The 21,389-nt window shown below is 44.3% G+C and overlaps 1 protein-coding gene across 1 annotated transcript in view; it reads right to left on the bottom strand.

The window, feature by feature from the left end:
* APC2 (APC regulator of Wnt signaling pathway 2) overlaps positions 1-21,389 on the bottom strand; it is a 105,672-nt gene that overhangs the window by 43,035 nt on the left and 41,248 nt on the right. Inside the window, exons 3-5 of the mRNA XM_077271206.1 lie at positions 20,117-20,275; positions 6,965-7,049; positions 4,808-4,997 (exon numbers count right to left, since the gene is read on the bottom strand). Coding sequence (XP_077127321.1) covers positions 4,808-4,997; positions 6,965-7,049; positions 20,117-20,275 — 434 coding nt within the window. The remainder of the gene's footprint in view (positions 1-4,807; positions 4,998-6,964; positions 7,050-20,116; positions 20,276-21,389) is intronic.

Below are 21,389 nucleotides of genomic sequence, written 5' to 3'. Positions count from 1 at the left end.
TAAGGAAAATGGTCCACTTTTAGGTGAAGATGGATGGCACAAAATACAGGATATTCTTGAGCAAAACCTATTTCAGTCTGTCAGTGATTTGAGACTGGGACAGAGGTTCACCTCCCAAAAGTCAATTACCCAAAGCATACTACTAAAGCAACACTCGAGTGGTTTAAGGGGAATGTGTAAATGTTTTGGAGTGGCCTAGTCAAAGCCTAGACCTTCAAAACCTTTAACTCCCTCCTCCACCCCCCACTGCCCCCTCCAACCTCCCTCATCTCTGCTGTGGACTTTGCCACACACTTTAAAAATAAGATCGACCAAACAAGGCAAGTCTTCATTGTTCAACCACCACAACCCCTTTGTATACCAGATCAATGCCAAAACCCCATAACTTCCCTCTCCAAGATCACTCAAGAGGGGCTTGATTGTCTCCTCTCCAAATCACACCTCACCACTTGTGGGCTCGACCCTATCCCATCTCACCTCCTCCTCAACCTCACCACCACACTTATCCCATCCCTAACCCACCCCTTCAACCTATCACTAACTTCTGGCACCTTCCCTTCTGCTTTCAAACATGCCATAATCACGCCTATCCCTAAAAAGCCAACCCTCGACCCAACAGCTATGTCCAGCTATCGCCCAATATCGCTGCTCCCATTCACTTCCAAACTCCTGGAGCACACGTCCACGCTGAACTTTCCTCCCACCTCTCATCTAACTTGCTCTTTGACAATCTACAATCTGGTTTCCGCCCCATCACTCAACTGAGACAGCCCTGACCAAAATCACTAATGACCTACTTACAGCCAAAGCTAATGGACAATACTCTGTACTCCTCCTTCTAGACCTGTCCTCTGCTTTTGAAAGTTGACCACTGCCTCCTACTACAGATCCTCTCCTCCTTTGGCATCAAAGACCTTGCCCTATCCTGGATCTCCTCATACCTTTCCAACTGCACATTCAGCGTCTCCCACACTACCTCCTCATCCCACCCTCTCTCTGTTGGAGTCCCCCAAGGCTCTGTTCTAGGACCCCTACTCTTCTCAATCTACACACTTGGCCTGGGACAACTCATAAAATCCCATGGATTCCAGTACCTCCTTTATGCTCATGACACTCAGATCTACCTTTCTGGCCCAGACGTCACCTCTCTGCTGTCCAGAATCCCGGAGTGTCAATCAGCCATATCCTCCTTCTTCTCCTCTCGCTTCCTCAAACTCAATGTGGACATATCTGAACTCATAATCTTTCATCCATCTCATAGATCTTCCATACCTGACCTATCTATTGCAATTAACGACATCACGCTTTCCCCCGTATCGGAAGTCTGCTGCCTTGGAGTAACCCTTGACTCTGCCCTGTCCTTCAAACCACACATCCAAGCTCTTTCCACCTCCTGTCACCTCCAGCTCAAAAATATCTCCAGAATCCGTCCTTTCTTCAACCGTCAATCTACTAAAATGCTTGTGCATGCCCTCATCATCTCCTGCCTTGACTACTGCAACATCCTTTTCTGTGGCCTCCCTGCTAACACCCTTGCACCTCTCCAGTCCATCCTTAACTCTGCTGCACGACTAATTCATCTCTCTCCTCGCTACTCCTCCCCTTCCCCCCTCTGCAAATCTCTTCACTGGCTCCCAATTCCTCAGCATATCCAGTTCAAATTACTAATACTGACCTACAAAGCCATCCATAACCTGTCTCCTCCATAAATTTCTGAACTAATCTTCCGATATCTTCCCTCACGTAATCTCCGGTCCTCCCAAGACCTCCTTCTCTCCTCCACACTTATCCGCTCCTCACCCAACCACCTCCAAGACTTCTCCAGAATATCCCCCATCATCTGGAATTCTTTGCCCCCACACATCCGACTATCAACCACATTGGGATCCTTCAGACAGAACCTGAAAACCCACCTCTTCAGGAAAGCCTACAGCCTGCACTGACCCCCCTGCCTCCTCACCACTACTGAAGCTACCGCCTCACCAACACCGGAGCTACTACAACCCTCAACCTATTGTCTCCATCCCCACCATCCTGTAGAATGTAAGCCCGCAAGGGCAGGGTTGTCACCCCTCTGTATCAGTTTGTAATTGTAAAGGTACCTTCACACTAAACGATATCGCTAGCGATCCGTGACGTTGCAGCGTCCTGGCTAGCGATATCGTTTAGTTTGACACGCAGCAGCGATCAGGATCCTGCTGTGATATCGCTGGTCGTTGAACAAAGTTCAGAACTTTATTTGGTCGTCAGACCGGCGTGTATCGTCGTGTTTGACACCAAAAGCAACGATACCAGCGATGTTTTACACTGGTAACAATGGTAAACATCGGGTTACTAAGCGCAGGGCCGCGCTTAGTAACCCGATGTTTACCCTGGTTACCAGCGTAAAATGTAAAAAAAAAACAAACAGTACATACTCACCTTCGCGTCCCCCGGCGTCCGCTTCCCACACTGACTGAGCGCCGTAAAGTGAAAGTGAAAGTACAGCACAGCGGTGACGTCACCTCTCTGCTGTTAGGGCCGGCGCTCAGTCAGTGCAGGAAGCGGACGCCGGGGGACGCGAATGTAAGTATGTACTGTTTGTTTTTTTACATTTTACGCTGGTAACCAGGGTAAAGATCGGGTTACTAAGCGCAGCCCTGCGCTTAGTAACCCGATGTTTACCCTGGTTACCCAGGGACCTCGGCATCGTTGGTCGCTGGAGAGCGGTCTGTGTGACAGCTCTCCAGCGATCAAACAGCGACGCTGCAGCGATCGGCATCGTTGTCGCTATCGCTGCAGCGTCGCTTAATGTGAAGGTACCTTTAGTTTGCTTACTGTAAGTGATATCTGTAATTTGTATGTAACCCCTTCTCATGTACAGCACCATGGAATCAATGGTGCTATAGAAATAATAATAATAATAATCCAATTGAGAATCTGTGGTTAGACTTAAAGATTGCTGTTCCCCAGAGGAAACCATCTAACCTGAATGAGCTGGGGCAGTTTTGCTTTGAGGAATGGGCAAAAATCCAAGTGGCACAATGTAGAAAGTTCATAGAGACTTACTCAAAGCAAAGTGCAGCTGTAATTGCCACAAAAGCAGGGTCTACATAGTACTAACTTTAGGGGGGGGGGGTGAATAGTTATCCACTCTGCAGTTCTCAGTTATTTTGTCTTATTTGTTGTTTACCTCACAAAAATAAGAAAACCAAATGTTCACAGTTGTAGGCATATTCTCTACATGGACTGATGTAAACCCTCAAAAAGAAAAATTGAAATTCCAGGTTGTGAGGTAGCAAAACACAAAAAATGCCAAGGAGGCGAATACTTTCGCAATCTACTGTACAGACATAAAAGCCCTATTATAAAAAAAGTTAAACTACATTAAAGTAGATATTTGCTTTGAAGATCAACCTAAAGGTACCGTCACACTAGGCGATATCGCCAGCGATCCGTGACGTTGCAGCGACCTGGATGGCGATATCGCTGTATTTGACACGCAGCAGCGATCTGGATCCCGCTGTGAAATTGCTGGTCGCTGCTAGAAGGTCTGCACTTTATTTGGTCGCTAGGTCGCCGTGTATCGCCGTGTTTGACAGCAAAAGCAAGGATACCAGCGATATTTTACACTGGTAACCAGGGTAAACATCGGGTTACTAAGCGCAGGGCCGCGCTTAGTAACCCGATGTTTACCCTGGTTACCAGCGTAAAAGTTAAAAAAACAAACAGCACATACTCACCAGCGCGTCCCCCAGCATCTGCTTCCTGACACTGACTGAGCGCCGGCCCTAAACTGAAAGTGAAAGCACAGCGGTGACGTCACCGCTGTGCTGTTAGGGCCGGAGCTCAGTCAGTGTCAGGAAGCAGATGCTGGGGGACGCGCTGGTGAGTATGTGCTGTTTGTTTTTTTAACTTTTACGCTGGTAACCAGGGTAAACATCGGGTTACTAAGCGCGGCCCTGCGCTTAGCAACCCGATGCTTACCCTGGTTACCCGGGGACCTCGGCATCGTTGGTCGCTGGAGAGCGGTCTGTGTGACAGCTCTCCAGCGATCAAACAGCGACGCTGCAGCGATCGGCATCGCTGTCGCTATCGCTGCAGCGTCGCTTAATGTGACGGTACCTTTATGGTAAGCCAAACCTGCAAGTAAAGTAAATACTTGGCTATAATGGGGCTGTAATGCAGATAAAACTGATACCTTTGGTGAAGACATCCCCTTTTGTTGTTCTCCTTTAATCAACATTTGAAGATTTCTGCTAATTAGATTTTGGTGCACAGGACTGTATTCTGGGTCTTTTCCTCCTCATTTTTGATTCTCCGGCCTCTCTGCCTTCCTCCGATCTTTGAATGACTGACCTCCTCTGTATGAAATGTCAGCAGTGACCTGTCATTCAAAGACTTCAGGCAGGTGGAGGAGTCAGGGAAGCACAGACAGGGAGGAGAAAATCCAGAGTAAAATCCTGTGCACCAAAATCTAATTAGCAGAAAACTTTAAATGTTGATTAAAGAGAGAGCACAAAGTGGATTTCTACACCGAATGTAGCAATATAATCACCATTACAGCCATGTCCTTACATTACAAAATTGCGCTGACAGGTTCTCTTTAATGTATGCACAATGTATATTCTGTAAGTCATATAGACTGTAATTTTTTAGCCATTTGATTTACATGTATAAAATCCAAACATAACTATTTTAGGTAAGGGTAAACCAATGGACATTTGAACGTACTTCCAATAAATCAATAGTTGGTCTTCTTTCTCCATCATGAATTTTACTGTCTAAAACACTTTATTTTATTTTTTGACTTTGTAAAGTTCCTCACCTTTCCTTGTCCAGTTCTGTTTTGATTGTCACGCTGGACCGACTTTCCACCCGGCGTTTCTTCTGAGAACTGTCTGTGTATATTGATGATGTTCCAGATGCCCGACCCAAGACTACAGAGGGGTCAGGAGGACCAATCCCTGAAGATGTATACTGATTATTATATAAACCAGGAATATCACCTTGCAGAGCTGAAATTGAATGAAGCCATGTGAATGTTAATTACATTTCCCAAAGAAGAGGGCTGCTGTTAGAAAAGCCTGATTTACATAAATCAGTAATGCAGTGTTCATTTTTTTTATTTCTTCTATAACTATTCTACTAATGTATACAATTTGGCTAGTGTTGTAGTCTAGAGATCATGGATTCTTTTTACAAAGTTTGATCATCTGCTCTTATGGTGACATCCTGGGAATCACATGCTTTTCTGTTCCCTCAATGGGGTCACCAGAACTGCTTGTGTGATCAAACTGTATGGACTGTATCACGTAAGTTCTCTACAGCAAAGTTGGAGAAAGTTGTAATAGAATCTCTTATCACAGTTACTGATGATGATCAGACAGTTTCTGTCACATAGCTATAATGAAACATATCACAATTTAACTTTCATGACTGTATACTTACGTTACATAAATACTTATAATCTATTAGTTTTTTTTATCAGCGTCAAGAGGTCCCTCATTGAATTGATAGTAGAGCAGAAAGAAAAAGAAAAAAAGTAAAATCTGAAGTTCAAGATAGGGTTTGAAGAGGAAACTGTAGATTGAACTGCGAGGAACTGAGTTGACTATGCATAAAAGAAGGCCAGAGTGTAAGAGAAAATCCGGTCAGGGGAACGGTTAGAGAAAAAAGTGCTTCTGTAAGTGTGAATATGTAAAACTTTGCAATGATAACTTAAATTGCAGATGCATAACTAGAATATCAAGTTTTCTAGAGAAAATATTGGTGTGCCTCTAACATTATACTAAAAATATGACACCTCCTTTGCCCGTAGAATGTGCCACAGCTATACATACGATGCTTGCATGCACACAGGCACGGAACTACGCTAGAGTCTAGAACATAGCACCTACATGTGAACAAGGGAAAGAAATAGACAGAAGAGTCTTGCTACCACTTCTTTGTGCTGTGCCACTTATCAATGTCATGAAAGTGCGGTTGTAAGGACCTCTCTACAGGCTCCATGTCTGTCAGTTGAACTGTTGCCTGGTATGCATGGCTGTGACTGCATGCAAGTAAGTTGAGACTCAGCAGTGTAGTGTTGGTGCTCGTCTACAGTATACCTATTCATGGTCACATCCCGTGACAGATGATGTTTTGCTTCTTATAAATTGGCATCTTCTTCACCATGCAGAACCGCCTCAGTCCACAAAATTGTTGGGAAATAGTAAATTTTAAATAGGAAAGGAGAGGGGGGCTGCAGTTTTTTTGCTATTTGTCGCTTTGAATAGTACTTGTACATGTCCAATTTTTTCCTTGAGCCAGGTGGTCCAAGGAAAAAAATTGCAGTGTCCACGATTTGCCTGGAGAGATCGGATGACCAGCGTCCATTGAAGTCTATGGGCTTGTGAAAAAAAATTGTATCACACTCGGATAACATCAGAGTGTGATGCGATTATCACGGACTGACTGCATGGAGAAGGTGGAGAAACGTTTTCTTTCTCCACCTCCGAGAAAATTGGATTTCACTCTGTTCACACTCTGATCAAAGTTCAGTCAGAGTCTGATTAGCATATTAGCTAATTAAAAGGTATCAACCACTGAGGACTCTCAATTCTAAACATTTTTCTAGCATATTAGCATAATCGAACCAATTTTCCCGGATGGAAAGAAAACTCATTATCTGCACCTGAACTTTCAGTAAGAGGGGAGATGGAACAGAAATGATGGGTTCAAAGCCCACATCTCTGACATCTTGCAAAAAGTGCCCACCCACTCACTCTGCCTTTACAAACACCATCAAACGGATAGAAAATTAGCAGGTTATCTGCATCATCCTAATGCGATTTTATTTTTCACTTTTGTACAAATACTCTTTAACAAAATTATAATTTCTTTAACAGTCACCATTGTATAATTGCTACTGAAATAAACCAAAAAAGTCACTCATTCCAAATAGTTTCTAAATAGTAATCATTCCATACTCTGTGTTACTCACCTTTCATTTGGTCTAGTACATCTGTCTGCATTGTCGTTGTCCCTACATCCTGTTCAAGTTTGTCTTGAAGATGTTTTAAAACCTCCTAAAATGAAAATACAATAAAAACATGATTATATTTTTGAACAAACTACGGGGTTATGAGTGCTTTCATCCCCTTTGGCGTCTGATCACATGGCATACATTCAGAACAGATGTAAGAAGAGGGACTGGATTGAGGGTACCGCTCTTGTGCTGGGTCCGGAACTGTCAGGGCTGTCTCCTCTGTTGTCCGGGGGAAAGCTTAAAAACCCGTACCGACCTTTGCACTTGGCAGCAGGGAGCGTCGCTAAACTAAAAAGCCTAGAGCGCGTGCGGAAGCAGTCAGTCCTGGTGGGAACAAGCAGCGCGCAGTATTGAACAGTTGGCGCTCCGTCCTCTTAGTACCATGACAGCGCAGGCCCGCACGATAGACTCCCTGTGGCCAGACACAGAGACTTTGATGAGAAATGTGTCGGGAGCCTGGTTTCTCCTCCAAATGAAGGTGCCAAATGCTCCTGGCCAATATGTGCTGCACACATGCTGCCTAGTAAAGACAGGGTGACTCATCGGGAACTGTGCCTCATCTCACCCGCCTATATCTGTCGAGCTACGTTCAGCTCCAACGGAGTTGGAGATTGCAGTTTGTATCGCACCACGAACTCTGGACCCAGGACCCCATCCAAGACAAGAAGGACCCACCATCACCGCCAGAAACCAGATCATCAACGCCTTCAGGACGACATCGGATTCATCACGCGCTAACTGTGTTGGCGCCACCATTTGAACCAAAGACTCTACAGCCAGGAAGCTGTCGTACCAATAAGTTAACCCCCAAAGAACTGCTGTATTACTCACTGTTCTTATAACACCCGCTATACTTCTGTTTACCCTTTCCTCTCCCTGCATGGAGTAACCCCCATTCAAGCAAAATATCTTTAACCCTTGCTCTGCCTCCTGTCCGTTACTGCATCCCGCAACCTGCTCACACAGACATAGAAAAATGTATAGCTATAATGATGCCTGTGCAGGCCTAGTGTGGGCAACATTACAGGATTTTCATCCAAATGTCACACTCAAAAATCCGTGGTTTTACAAATGTGAGACTGTAATAAAATATAAAGAATCAAGAGTTCATTATATTATGACATCTGGAAAAATTCTATAGCCCCCTTCACACAAAATCATGTACGAAACTAAAAGCACAAAGTAGGTAACACTATTTATTTTGTCATCGACCGTGGAGGTAAAACATTCTACTGAAGAGGTTTTCCAGACTTGTGCAAGTCCACAATTCTCTTCCAGATAGCTTGGCTGATTTCTTGAGACATTCCCTTGATGCAACACAAAGAAGCAGTGTGTTTCAGGTGTGCATTAAAATACATCCACAGTTATGTCTCTAATTAACTCAGATGTTTCCAAAAAACCTATCAGAAGCTTCTAAACACATGACATCATCATATGGTCAGTCCAGAACTGTCTAAAGGCATAGTAGTCGTAGTGTATGTAAACTTTTGACTTTGCAGTAAGTAATAAATATGCCTTAAAACATTGTCTCTCATTATTTTGGCATTTGTCAAATATTAATAACTGTGGTAATCCTAATTGACCTAAAAAAAAGGTTTATTCTGATTATATGTCAGAAATTGAGAAAACCATGCATATGTGTCTTTTTATATAGTGTATGTAAAACTTCTGGTTTCAACTGTAGGTGGTGTTTCCCCTTTAAGTGATAGGTGCAGCGACAACCTTGTGGTATGTTACTTGGCTCCTGGGAGAACCGGTCCCGTAATATTGGAAACTACTGATTGGGGTATAAAAAGACGTGGCGCTGGAATATGCAGCGTCTGTCTCTGGTGTGTTTAGATATATCCTATATAAGAGATAGTTTGAATAGGCCACTAAATAATTTGACACTATTTGTATTTGTAAAATGATACTATTGGCTGAGACCACATTGAGTTGAACGTACAATGCATTCCTGTGGATCGCAGCTGTCAGGCATCAACTCTGAGGGACCACTGCGCATTAGATCTCTTAGCGTAGCTCTGTGATTTTGTAGGAAAACTAATATATTTTGTGTGTTGGTAAAAAGGAAAAAAACTGTGGTTTTCCTGTTAATGAGCAGTTCGGCTTCCAAGTGATAATTAACATCAGAGTATGTCTAGCCAAGCAATTATGTAAATTGCCATTTGCAAATATGGTATTGTAGGAGGGTAACATGAGACATGACTCGTGTATTGTAGAGGCTGTCCTTCCTCCGCAACTTCTTTCCTCTAAAAATCTATTAACCCTCATGAAATTATGACAAACCCGAGTGTTGGATTAAATTGGCCAAGTTGTCCTTTATTATAAGAAACATAACAATAATAATAACTTTTGGTTGAAAGAGGTTCTTGGAGATCCAAAAGGCCTGATGTTATCCAAAATATTTTTAAATCTTCTGGCATTACCCCCAGCCGTGACCACCAGCTCGGGGACACCTTCGTTGCCGGAAAACCTTCACCATGTCACTGACTCCCCAGAAACCCCATTCTGAAAAGTCACAAAAACTCCGCCAGGCCATTTTCAAATTACAAACATGATTGAAGGGTGCCATCTGCTTGATGCTCAAACCCCCCACCACAAATTTCCACCAACTCTAAGAAACCCTTCACACCGCCACAGCGAGCATCACTGGACTCCTCAATGATGCTAGTCACTCCACCAAATGAAGCACCCTCTCCATGCCCTCTTGAATCCTCAAAGTCCAAAGGTCATTATCAACTGCGTTCAGATGCACGTCATCGTTGAAAAAAAATTTCCCTCCCCATCACAAAATCCGTATGCTTAACCACTATTCCACCATTTCTTGCTATAAAATTCTCAACTTTCCTATTTACTTTAATTCTTATTTTATTAATTTTTTTTGATGGCTCTGGCAGCGCGCCACTCCCATCTAGGAACAATGTCTGACCAAACGATCTTCAATTTTGAATAGGATAACCACAGGCGCAACACAACGTGATATATATCCCTGATCACATCCCTGCATGTGTGAACACCAAAGTCGTTACCCCAACATGCAGCACCAAAACTTCTGGATAATGATCCAACCGAGTGCAACAATGAAATTCTGGTAACACCTGCTGCCAACTCATGCCTCATACCCCCAGCCACCTAACTACCTTGACAAACCCATCTGACACCCCTCTCTGTGCACATCCACCATAAACACCCCCCAATATACAAACAAATGTCCTAAAATCCAAACTAAACGACGACCACTTGCCACTAAATTATTTATTTTAAACATGGATAATAGCAAGACGTATCTTGTGTCAAGCAAAATTAATCAGACAAGTCCTTTTAACCACCTAGTGCACCAAATTTGGACGCACATACAGCTTATATCTCTTCGCTTTCCACCTGCCTATTTTTTGTGTTACCTCCAAAAGAAGTCCCCTAGATTCTGTCTCTGTCACCGCTAAACTTCTGAACGAATGAGGAGCAAATCTATCCACTTCTAAACCCAACCCTGTTAGGCACTTTTGAAAAACTGCAGTAAACTGATAGCACGATAACAAGGAGCCATCTTCATGTTGCAATAAAGGACCTGAAACAGTCCCTCTCAGCCCCAAATATTACATAATGCAACATACAGGGCACATCTTAAAACCCTCCATCACTACTTTCGTTCCTCTTCTCGACTGATCCGTTTTGACCGACTCACCCAGAATTCAACTGAATCTCATATCTCCCACACACCCTTTCTCAGTAAACCTCCTCCCTTAACCTATGACTATGGCACCAGCTCACCAATTCTCATAGCCCCAAAAGAGGCCCAAGAAAAAGCCAACTGAACTAGTGCCACATCAAGAGGCAATCTGCACACCTGAACTAACCTGTTCCCCAATTCAAGCAGGCATACGGGAATCTACTTTCAAGTGCTTTTTCTGAAAACCTTTTAACACTCGGCCCACCAAAAAATTCTTAGTAAAATCCATAACTCCTTGAAACTTAGGGCCAAAGGCTATCCCAGCCAACCATTATTAAGTTGTGCAACCGACTGACCGACCTCCACCACATGGCCTAACCAAAACAGCAAAGCCCCTACTTGATCCTCTTCTGATAAGACATTGTCTAGTTGCCTAGTCCAGAACACCAACTTCGTCCAAGCTGCCTCATACATCGCCCACATATTATCTGCCAAGGAAGCTCTTATTAATTTCCCTGATGCTCCACTGGCCATTTGCAATCCATACACTCAGCACCCAGTGCCAAGGTTCGAAAACGATCTCACTGCAAATTAGAAAGAGAATCAGCAATAGAAGTCTCTACACTTGGCCCGTGCACTGCTACCACCACTGTATTAAAACATAAGTCATGCAAGACAAAATATTGCAACAATCGAATAACAGGAGTTGACGAAGCAGATAAATTATTTATCGCCATCATTACTGGCAGATTTTCACAATGGAATCTGATCTTCTTATTGCGGAAAAATTGTCCCCAAACCAATAATGCCACGATAATTGGAACAAATTCCAATAAAGTAAGGTTCCTAGTGAATCCCGCTTCCACCCAACATTTTGCCCTTCAAAATAAGCACCAAAACCTGTACTACTTGCTACGTCAGTAAACAACTTGCAATTGAAATTCTCGACCAACTCAGTGATCATTAGTTACCAATGCCAACATTTAAACTTTTCCAGAAGCCCTTCCAACTCTAATAAGTTCTGCCAGAGATTCTTTGTTAGGTGAATTAAATGATGAGGTGTGGTAACCCCATCCGTGGCTGCTGCCAAATGCCAGGAAAAAACCCTACCCATCTGCATAATCCGTCAGACAAAATTAAGTATCCCCAGCAGCGATTGAAGCTATCAGTCTAACTTTTTTGAGCTGATGAACCTCCACCCACAGTGCTGCAGTTCTTTCTTCAGGCAACCTGCACTTAATTCGAACTGTGTCTATGGTGATTCCAAGAAAACTAAGACAAGTTGTGGGACCTTCTGTCTTCACCTGAGCTAAAGGAAGCCCAAAGCGCTGAGCCACCCATTCTGTTGACCTCAACAACAACTGGCAAACAAGTGGACCTGGTGGACCGATACATAAAAAATTGTCTTAGTAATGAATAACTGATGAAACCCTTGCCATAACCTAACAAATGTAAACTATCAACATGAACAGGTAGTAAGCTGTTATGACCCCAATGGCAGAGGGTCTCAGAAATAGTTACCAAGTCTGCAAACACAAAAATCAGCTCATAGGGCAGTGGTAACTGGGCTGACCATATATCTAATCCTAGCACCACAAATAACAGCAGCCGGGGGAACGTGCCTACGTTGATTCTAGACGTCTCGCGCCAGCCGGAGAACTAACTAACCCTAGAAGGGAAAAGAAAGACCTTTCTTGCCTCCAGAGAAAAAGACCCCAAAAGTTGGATACAAGCCCCCAACAAATAATAACGGTGAGGTAAGAGGAAAAGACAAACGTAGGAATGAGCTAGGTACTTAGCAAAGAGAGGCCCACTAGCTAATAGCAGAATATAGTAAGATAACTTATATGGTCAGCAAAAACCCTATCAAAAATATCCACGCTGGAAATTCAAGAACCCCCGAACCGTCTAACGGCCCGGGGGGAGAACACCAGCCCCCTAGAGCTTCCAGCAAGGTCAGGAATCACATTTAGTACAAGCTGGACAAAAAAGAGAGCAAGCAAATAACTGAAAAAACAAAGAAGCAAGACTTAGCTTAATTTTGCACGAACCAGGACCAGCAGATAGGAGCAAACAAAAAGGATCTGAATACAACGATGCCAGGCACTGGACTAAGGATCCAAGAGGTTTATATAGCAACACCCCTGGACTAACGACCCAGGTGGTTGCAAACTGAGGGAAGAAAATCCCAGAGTCATATCACTAGTAACCACCAGAGGGAGCCAAAAAGTCTAATTCACAACAGTACCCCCCCTTAAGGAGGGGTCACCGAACCCTCACTACGACCACCAGGGCGATCAGGATGAGCAGCGTGAAAGGCACGAACTAAATCGGCCGCATGCACATCAGAGGCAACCACCCAGGAATTATCCTCCTGACCATAGCCCTTCCACTTGACCAGATACTGAAGCCTCCGTCTGGAGAAACGAGAATCCAAGATCTTCTCCACCACGTACTCCAACTCGCCCTCAACCAACACCGGAGCAGGAGGCTCAACAGAAGGAACCACAGGCACAACGTAGCGCCGCAACAAAGACCTATGGAACACGTTGTGAATGGCAAACGACACCGGAAGATCCAAGCGAAAGGAAACTGGATTAAGGATTTCCAATATCTTGTAAGGACCGATGAAGCGAGGCTTAAATTTAGGAGAGGAGACCTTCATAGGAACAAATCGAGAAGACAGCCATAACAAATCCCCAACACGAAGTCGGGGACACACACCGCGGCGGCGGTTGGCAAAACGCTGAGCCTTCTCCTGTGACAACTTTAAGTTGTCCACCACATGATTCCAGATCTGCTGCAACCTATCCACCACAGAATCCACCCCAGGACAGTCAGAAGGCTCCACATGTCCCGAGGAAAAACGAGGATGGAAACCAGAGTTGCAGAAAAATGGCGAAACCAAAGTAGCGGAACTAGCCCGATTATTAAGGGCAAACTCAGCCAACGGCAAGAAGGTCACCCAATCATCCTGATCTGCCGAAACAAAACACCTCAAATAAGCCTCCAGAGTCTGATTAGTTCGCTCCGTTTGTCCATTAGTCTGAGGATGAAAGGCAGACGAGAACGACAAATCAATGCCCATCCTAGCACAAAAGGATCGCCAGAACCTGGAAACAAACTGGGATCCTCTGTCAGACACAATATTCTCAGGAATGCCGTGTAAACGAACCACATTCTGAAAGAACACAGGAACCAGATCGGAAGAGGAAGGCAGCTTAGGCAAAGGCACCAAATGGACCATTTTAGAAAAGCGATCACATACCACCCAGATGACAGACATGCCCCGAGACACCGGGAGATCAGAAATGAAATCCATGGAAATGTGTGTCCAAGGCCTCTTCGGGACAGGCAAGGGCAAGAGCAACCCGCTGGCACGAGAACAGCAAGGCTTAGCTCGAGCACAAGTCCCACAGGACTGCACAAACGACCGCACATCCCGCGACAAGGAAGGCCACCAAAAGGACCTAGCCACCAGATCTCTGGTGCCAAAAATTCCCGGATGACCTGCCAACACCGAGGAATGAACCTCGGAAATGACTCTGCTGGTCCACTTATCAGGAACAAACAGTCTGTCAGGTGGACAAGAGTCAGGTCTACCAGCCTGAAATCTCTGCAACACGCGTCGCAAATCTGGAGAAATGGCTGACAAGATAACTCCCTCTTTAAGAATACCAACAGGTTCTGCGACTCCAGGAGAGTCAGGCACAAAGCTCCTTGAAAGAGCATCAGCCTTCACATTCTTTGAACCTGGTAAATACGAGACCACAAAGTCAAAACGGGAGAAAAACAATGACCAGCGGGCCTGTCTAGGATTCAGGCGTTTAGCAGACTCGAGATATATCAAATTTTTGTGATCAGTCAAGACCACCACACGATGCTTAGCACCTTCGAGCCAATGACGCCACTCCTCAAATGCCCACTTCATGGCCAGCAACTCCCGATTGCCAACATCATAATTCCGCTCAGCAGGCGAAAACTTCCTAGAGAAGAAGGCACATGGTCTCATTACCGAGCAACCAGGGCCTCTCTGTGACAACACGGCCCCTGCCCCAATCTCCGAAGCATCCACTTCGACCTGAAAGGGAAGTGAGACATCAGGCTGGCACAAAACAGGCGCTGAAGTAAACCGGCGCTTCAACTCTTGGAACGCCTCCACGGCTGCAGGAGCCCAGTTAGCAACATCAGAACCTTTCTTGGTCATATCCGTCAAAGGTTTAACAACGCTAGAAAAATTAGCGATAAAACGACGGTAGAAGTTAGCAAAACCCAAGAACTTCTGAAGACTCTTAACTGACGTGGGTTGAGTCCAATCATGAATAGCTCGGACCTTGACTGGGTCCATCTCCACAGCAGAAGGGGAAAAAATAAACCCCAAAAAGGGAACCTTCTGTACTCCAAAGAGACACTTTGAGCCCTTAACAAACAACGCGTTCTCACGCAAAACCTGAAACACCATCCTGACCTGCTCCACATGTGAGTCCCAGTCATCAGAAAAAAACAGAATATCATCCAGATAAACGATCATAAATTTATCCAGATACTTCCGGAAAATATCATGCATAAAGGACTGAAACACTGAAGGAGCATTAGAGAGCCCAAAAGGCATCACCAAGTACTCAAAATGACCTTCGGGCGTATTAAACGCGGTTTTCCATTCATCTCCTTGCTTAATGCGCACAAGGTTGTACGCACCACGAAGATCTATCTTGGTGAACCACTTGGCACCTTTAATCCGGGCAAACAAGTCTGACAACAGAGGCAAAGGATACTGAAATTTAACAGTGATTTTATTCAAAAGCCGATAGTCAATACAAGGTCTCAAAGATCCGTCCTTCTTGGCCACAAAAAAGAATCCCGCACCAAGAGGGGAAGAGGATGGACGGATATGCCCCTTCTCCAGAGACTCCTTGATATACGAACGCATTGCGGCATGCTCAGGTACAGACAGATTAAATAATCTACCCTTAGGAAATTTACTACCTGGAATCAAATCTATGGCGCAGTCACAGTCCCTATGAGGAGGCAGAGCACTGGATCTGGTCTCGCTGAATACATCCTGATAATCAGACAAATACTCAGGAATTTCCGAAGGAGTAGAGGAAGCAATAGACACCGGCGGGGAATCAGCATGAATTCCCTGACAACCCCAACTTGACACAGACATTGCCTTCCAATCCAAGACTGGATTGTGGGCCTGTAACCATGGCAGACCCAAAACGACCAAATCATGCATTTTATGCAGAACAAGAAAACGAATCACCTCCCGATGTTCAGGAGTCATGCACATGGTTACCTGCGTCCAAAACTACGGTTTATTTTCCGCCAATGGCATAGCATCAATACCTCTAAGAGGAATAGGATTTACCAACGGTTCAAGAGCAAAACCACAGCGCTTGGCAAATGACAGATCCATAAGACTCAGGGCAGCACCTGAATCCACAAACGCCATAACAGGGTAAGAAGACAATGAGCAAATTAAAGTCACAGACAAAATAAATTTAGGTTGCAAATTACCAATGGCGACAGGACTAACAACCCTTGTTAGGCGTTTAGAGCATGCTGATATAACATGTGTAGAATCACCACAGTAAAAACACAACCCATTCTGACGTCTATGATTTTTCCGCTCATTTCTAGTCTGAATTCTATCACATTGCATTAAATCAGGTGTTTGTTCAGACAACACCACCAGAGGATTAGCGGTTTTGCGCTCCCGCAAACGCCGGTCAATTTGAATAGCCAGCGTCATGGAATCATTCAGACTTGTAGGAAAGGGGAAACCCACCATCACATTCTTAATGGCTTCAGAAAGGCCATTATTGAAATTTGCGGCCACAGCACACTCATTCCACTGAGTAAGCACGGACCATTTCCGAAATTTTTGGCAATAAACTTCAGCTTCATCCTGGCCCTGAGAAATAGCCAGCAAGGCTTTTTCTGCCTGAACTTCAAGATTGGGTTCCTCGTAAAGCAATCCGAGCGCCAGAAAAAACGCATCAATATTTGCCAATGCCGGATCTCCTGGCGCTAGCGAGAAAGCCCAATCCTGAGGGTCGCCCCGTAAAAAAGAGATAACAATTTTAACTTGCTGAGCTGAATCTCCAGATGAACGGGGTCTCAGAGAAAGAAACAATTTACAATTATTCCTGAAATTCCTAAACCTAAATCGATCTCCAGAAAACAGTTCAGGAATAGGTATTTTAGGTTCAGACATAGGACTACTGGTAACAAAATCTTGTATGCCCTGCACACGAGCAGCAAGCTGGTCTACACTTGTAATCAAGGTCTGGACATTCATGTCTGCAGCAAGCACAAGCCACTCAAAGGTAAAGGGGAGGAAGAGAGGAAAGAGAAAAAAAAAACTCAGAATTTCCTTTCTTATAATCCCACTTCTGCAATGCTTTAAACATTCAATGTTGGCCTGGCATACTGTTATGACCCCAATGGCAGAGGGTCTCAGAAATAGTTACCAAGTCTGCAAACACAAAAATCAGCTCATAGGGCAGTGGTAACTGGGCTGACCATATATCTAATCCTAGCACCACAAATAACAGCAGCCGGGGAACGTGCCTACGTTGATTCTAGACGTCTCGCGCCAGCCGGAGAACTAACTAACCCTAGAAGGGAAAAGAAAGACCTTTCTTGCCTCCAGAGAAAAAGACCCCAAAAGTTGGATACAAGCCCCCAACAAATAATAACGGTGAGGTAAGAGGAAAAGACAAACGTAGGAATGAGCTAGGTACTTAGCAAAGAGAGGCCCACTAGCTAATAGCAGAATATAGTAAGATAACTTATATGGTCAGCAAAAACCCTATCAAAAATATCCATGCTGGAAATTCAAGAACCCCCGAACCGTCTAACGGCCCGGGGGGAGAACACCAGCCCCCTAGAGCTTCCAGCAAGGTCAGGAATCACATTTAGTACAAGCTGGACAAAAAAGAGGGCAAGCAAATAACTGAAAAAACAAAGAAGCAAGACTTAGCTTAATTTTGCACGAACCAGGACCAGTAGATAGGAGCAAACAAAAAGGATCTGAATACAACGATGCCAGGCACTGGACTAAGGATCCAAGAGGTTTATATAGCAACACCCCTGGACTAACGACCCAGGTGGTTGCAAACTGAGGGAAGAAAATCCCAGAGTCATATCACTAGTAACCACCAGAGGGAGCCAAAAAGTCTAATTCACAACAGTAAGCTTATAATGCACCACTTCCAAAACTCCTAACCCACTTGACTTCCTCATCAAATGAGGTATAAACCACAGAGCAAAGATCTGGATCAATACCATCGTTTTCCGAAAAACCTTTTGGGAAAGATAAATGCTGAATGAGCCAAAATTTATTCGGCTCCTTCTTAGGCACTTCTGCCAACAGAGAGACTACCAAATTGGATAATGGAGAGGTGCAGACTTCAAATTTTTAAGCTTAAAGCAAACCTCATGAGATGGTACGGGAATCCTAAAACCGAACTGAAAACCATTTTCCAACCACAAAGCCATATCCCGATTTGGATATTTAGATAAAGGACCATCCCGTGCAGGTTCACCGGAGTCTGCCCCTTTTCCAACGTCCCCACCAAGGCTTACCCTTTCCTTTTCTAAAGCAACAAGCTGCTCCATGTGATGTCCCAGTGCATGAGGAGCATTGGCCCTCATTAAACTGCAAGCAAAGTCCGAGTTTTGACCCAACATTCCCAGCCTGTGCTGAGACCCCCAATGTTCCAAATTAACCGGAAGAACTGGCTTCCCCATGAAAGGACTGACCAAAATGCCACGAAGCCATCACCTTCAGTCACAAGCCTATATCCTTTAGGTTCCAGCGTATACTGGGCCATGAAAGGACTGACCAAAATGCCACTGAGCCGTGCAGTGTATACTGAGCCGCACTGCTTTTCTCTGTCTAAACTGTTTATCGTTCCTCAACCACATCTGCAATGTGCTTCCCCAATCGCATCTAAATAGCAAAAAAGGCCAGAACAATTCTCTGGAGTTTTTTCCCCGATTATACTGGCAAGTATGATAAAAGCCTGTAACCAATTCACAAAAGTCTGTGGAATTAATTACCATCTACGCTTTTCTTCCTCTTCTTTTTTACTTTCTTGAAGCCTGGAAGCCTGGTCCTGTGGCGAGTTGCAGGCCTAGGCTCCGTCTTTGCTGCCCTCAGCTGCCTAATAGGATTTCTCCTCAGCCTGGATGTGCGGCCCAGGACAGGAAGTGGAAGGTCCCGGCAAGAAAGGTCCCTGGTGGGCTCCTGTGACGCCTCTGAGGCCCATGAGCCATTTCAGGGGGGAGGTGCTTCGGCGGTCTGGCCCTGCGCACTCGCCATTGTTTCTGTCTCATCACTGCGCAATGGCCCTCCAACGATATCCTATACACGGGACATCAGCCTGTCCCCATCTATGCCGCCGGCAGCATTCCGAAACTGCTCCAGTAGCTGGTCCACCGCTGACATCACTGGCCATGTCACCTCAGGAGGGCAGGTAAAGACGGGAACACCTTTTTCTGTCATACCTATGTACAGATGAATGCTGTTCAGCCCCTTCTACCCTATCTTCTCATTTGAAAATTACCACCCCCTCAATATGTCTTCCTTAAACTTTTGACACCACTTCCCCAGCTACGTACAGAGCATTTAACCCCTTGTCGGCCCCTAAAGCCATATGTCACTATGCCCATGTGTCACTCTGTTCATAGATTTACTGGGGCTCCATTTTTCCTTTCTAATATTATCCCATGCTATGACCAAATACTGGACATAATTAATAGAGATTTATATGAAAGTTTCATGAAACGCTCTCATTATTCCATTAAACCTGAAATTATCTTAAAGTGTATCTTATTTTGTTCCATCTTCTGGGACCTCATTGACGTGTCAGAAGATAATTATTTGATGTGGGACTTCCACCAAACATTAGAGCAAACAGTGAAACCCTGCTTTGCCCCTTCAGCTTTCACCTCAAAATTTTTATTATGGCCAAGTTATGTTAACGCAAGTTTTATTCACATTAATGAAACTGAATCATCGCTGAAGTTAATGAATTTGCTGTGGACATAGCTTGGCAATACAGAAAACGCTGAGTGGAGAAGTCATGGTACTTGTCGTCATTTTAATGACCAGTGAAGTACAGTGAAGGAAGTATTTGATCCCTTGCTGATTTTGTAAGTTTGCCCACTGACAAAGACATGAACAGTCTATAATTTTAAGGGTAGGTTAATTTTAACATTGAGAGATAGAATATCAAAAATAAAATCCAGAAAATCACATTGTATAAATTATATAGACTGTTCATGTCTTTGTCAGTGGGCAAACTTACAAAATCAGCAAGGGATCAAATAATTATTTCCTTCACTGTACAATCTTATCAAACTTCATCAATGCCATCTAATGACAAACCACACCAGAGGACTGTGAAGTATTCTTCCACTCTCACCTTCATGTCAGATGTGTCATGTTCTAGGCGGCTCAGTTGGCTGCTGTTATCCTGCAGCTCCCTTCTCAGGTGGGAATTCTCCTTCTTCAGGTCCTCTACCTGGCGGACTAGCTGATCATATGAGGCTGGAGAGCCAGTTAGTCCAATTCTTGCACACACCTACACAAATCATAAAAAACACAAAAGTTTTTATGTGATGACTGCGAAAGGCCAATGCTAGGTGTATACGCGAAAAGATCGTTCTCTTCTTCTGTATATACTCCTGGCAGCCCTCCCTCCTTATTCCTCACCTGTTGCCTGACTCCTGTGTCTGACTAACAGGTCAGGGGAGGCAGATCAACCTACACTAGAGTGACCAGACACAACAGGCAGGCAGACAGGAAATAGGTAGTGAGGGCAGGAGAGCAGCAAGTGCAATGTCCCTCCCCGAAGCACTTGCAGCTTATCTGCATACGATTTTAATGCTGGATTTCTCAGAAACTCTACAGCAGATTTCTATAACCAAGGTATGGATTTAATCAGCATGAATGCGTCTGTACATACATGCCATTAGTTTGAGGTATAAAATCCTCATGACAGGTTCCCTTTAAAACACTGTATTGCAGGTATCAGGCTCATTATAGTCTATAAACACACAGCCCAAATGTTATGTGAACATAATTTATTAAATATTTTAGAAATATAGTTTTCATCTAGAGTCTGAATGGCTGTGAAGACCGGTTTGCTGCAATGACAAATCCTCGCAATCTTTTGGCAATGAGTGTGTTAAGCATTGCGGATCTCTGCCAGCTTAGGAACTGATCCCTTCTGTAGCGTTACAGCTGTAATGTCACTCAAATCGACCTCATTTATGTAAATTGTGGATGAAGTCCACCAATCACAGCACCCGGCTACAGAGAAAATATCATGGCAACAACCAATTCCAACCCCTGATGTGATCTCCAGCAGGAGGTGAGCTCAGTTGCATTTTATGTGTTGTCTCCTAGTGAGACACTGTGAGACATAACATGGCCGCTTCTTGTGCAGGAATGTAAGATTTTTGTGGGTTTTAAATTGCGTCATATATATTTCTACAAACAGAAGAGAAATGATTTGTCCTTCCATTCCAGGAAAGATAAGTCTTTAAAAAAGACAAACGTCTCTAGCAGCGACCATTGCATTGATGCCAGACACTTGGCATCACCACCCAAGGTTAAGAAAATCTGTACAAACCATGTACAGCCCGTTAACGCAGGCGTGTGATAAGAAAGTAAATAATGTTATAATTAGTAAG

Source organism: Ranitomeya variabilis, chromosome 1 (genome assembly GCF_051348905.1).
Source record: "Ranitomeya variabilis isolate aRanVar5 chromosome 1, aRanVar5.hap1, whole genome shotgun sequence".
Lineage (NCBI taxonomy): Eukaryota > Metazoa > Chordata > Amphibia > Anura > Dendrobatidae > Ranitomeya > Ranitomeya variabilis.
Note: the sequence above shows the minus strand (reverse complement) of the source record. Positions and strands in the feature narration are given on the sequence as shown.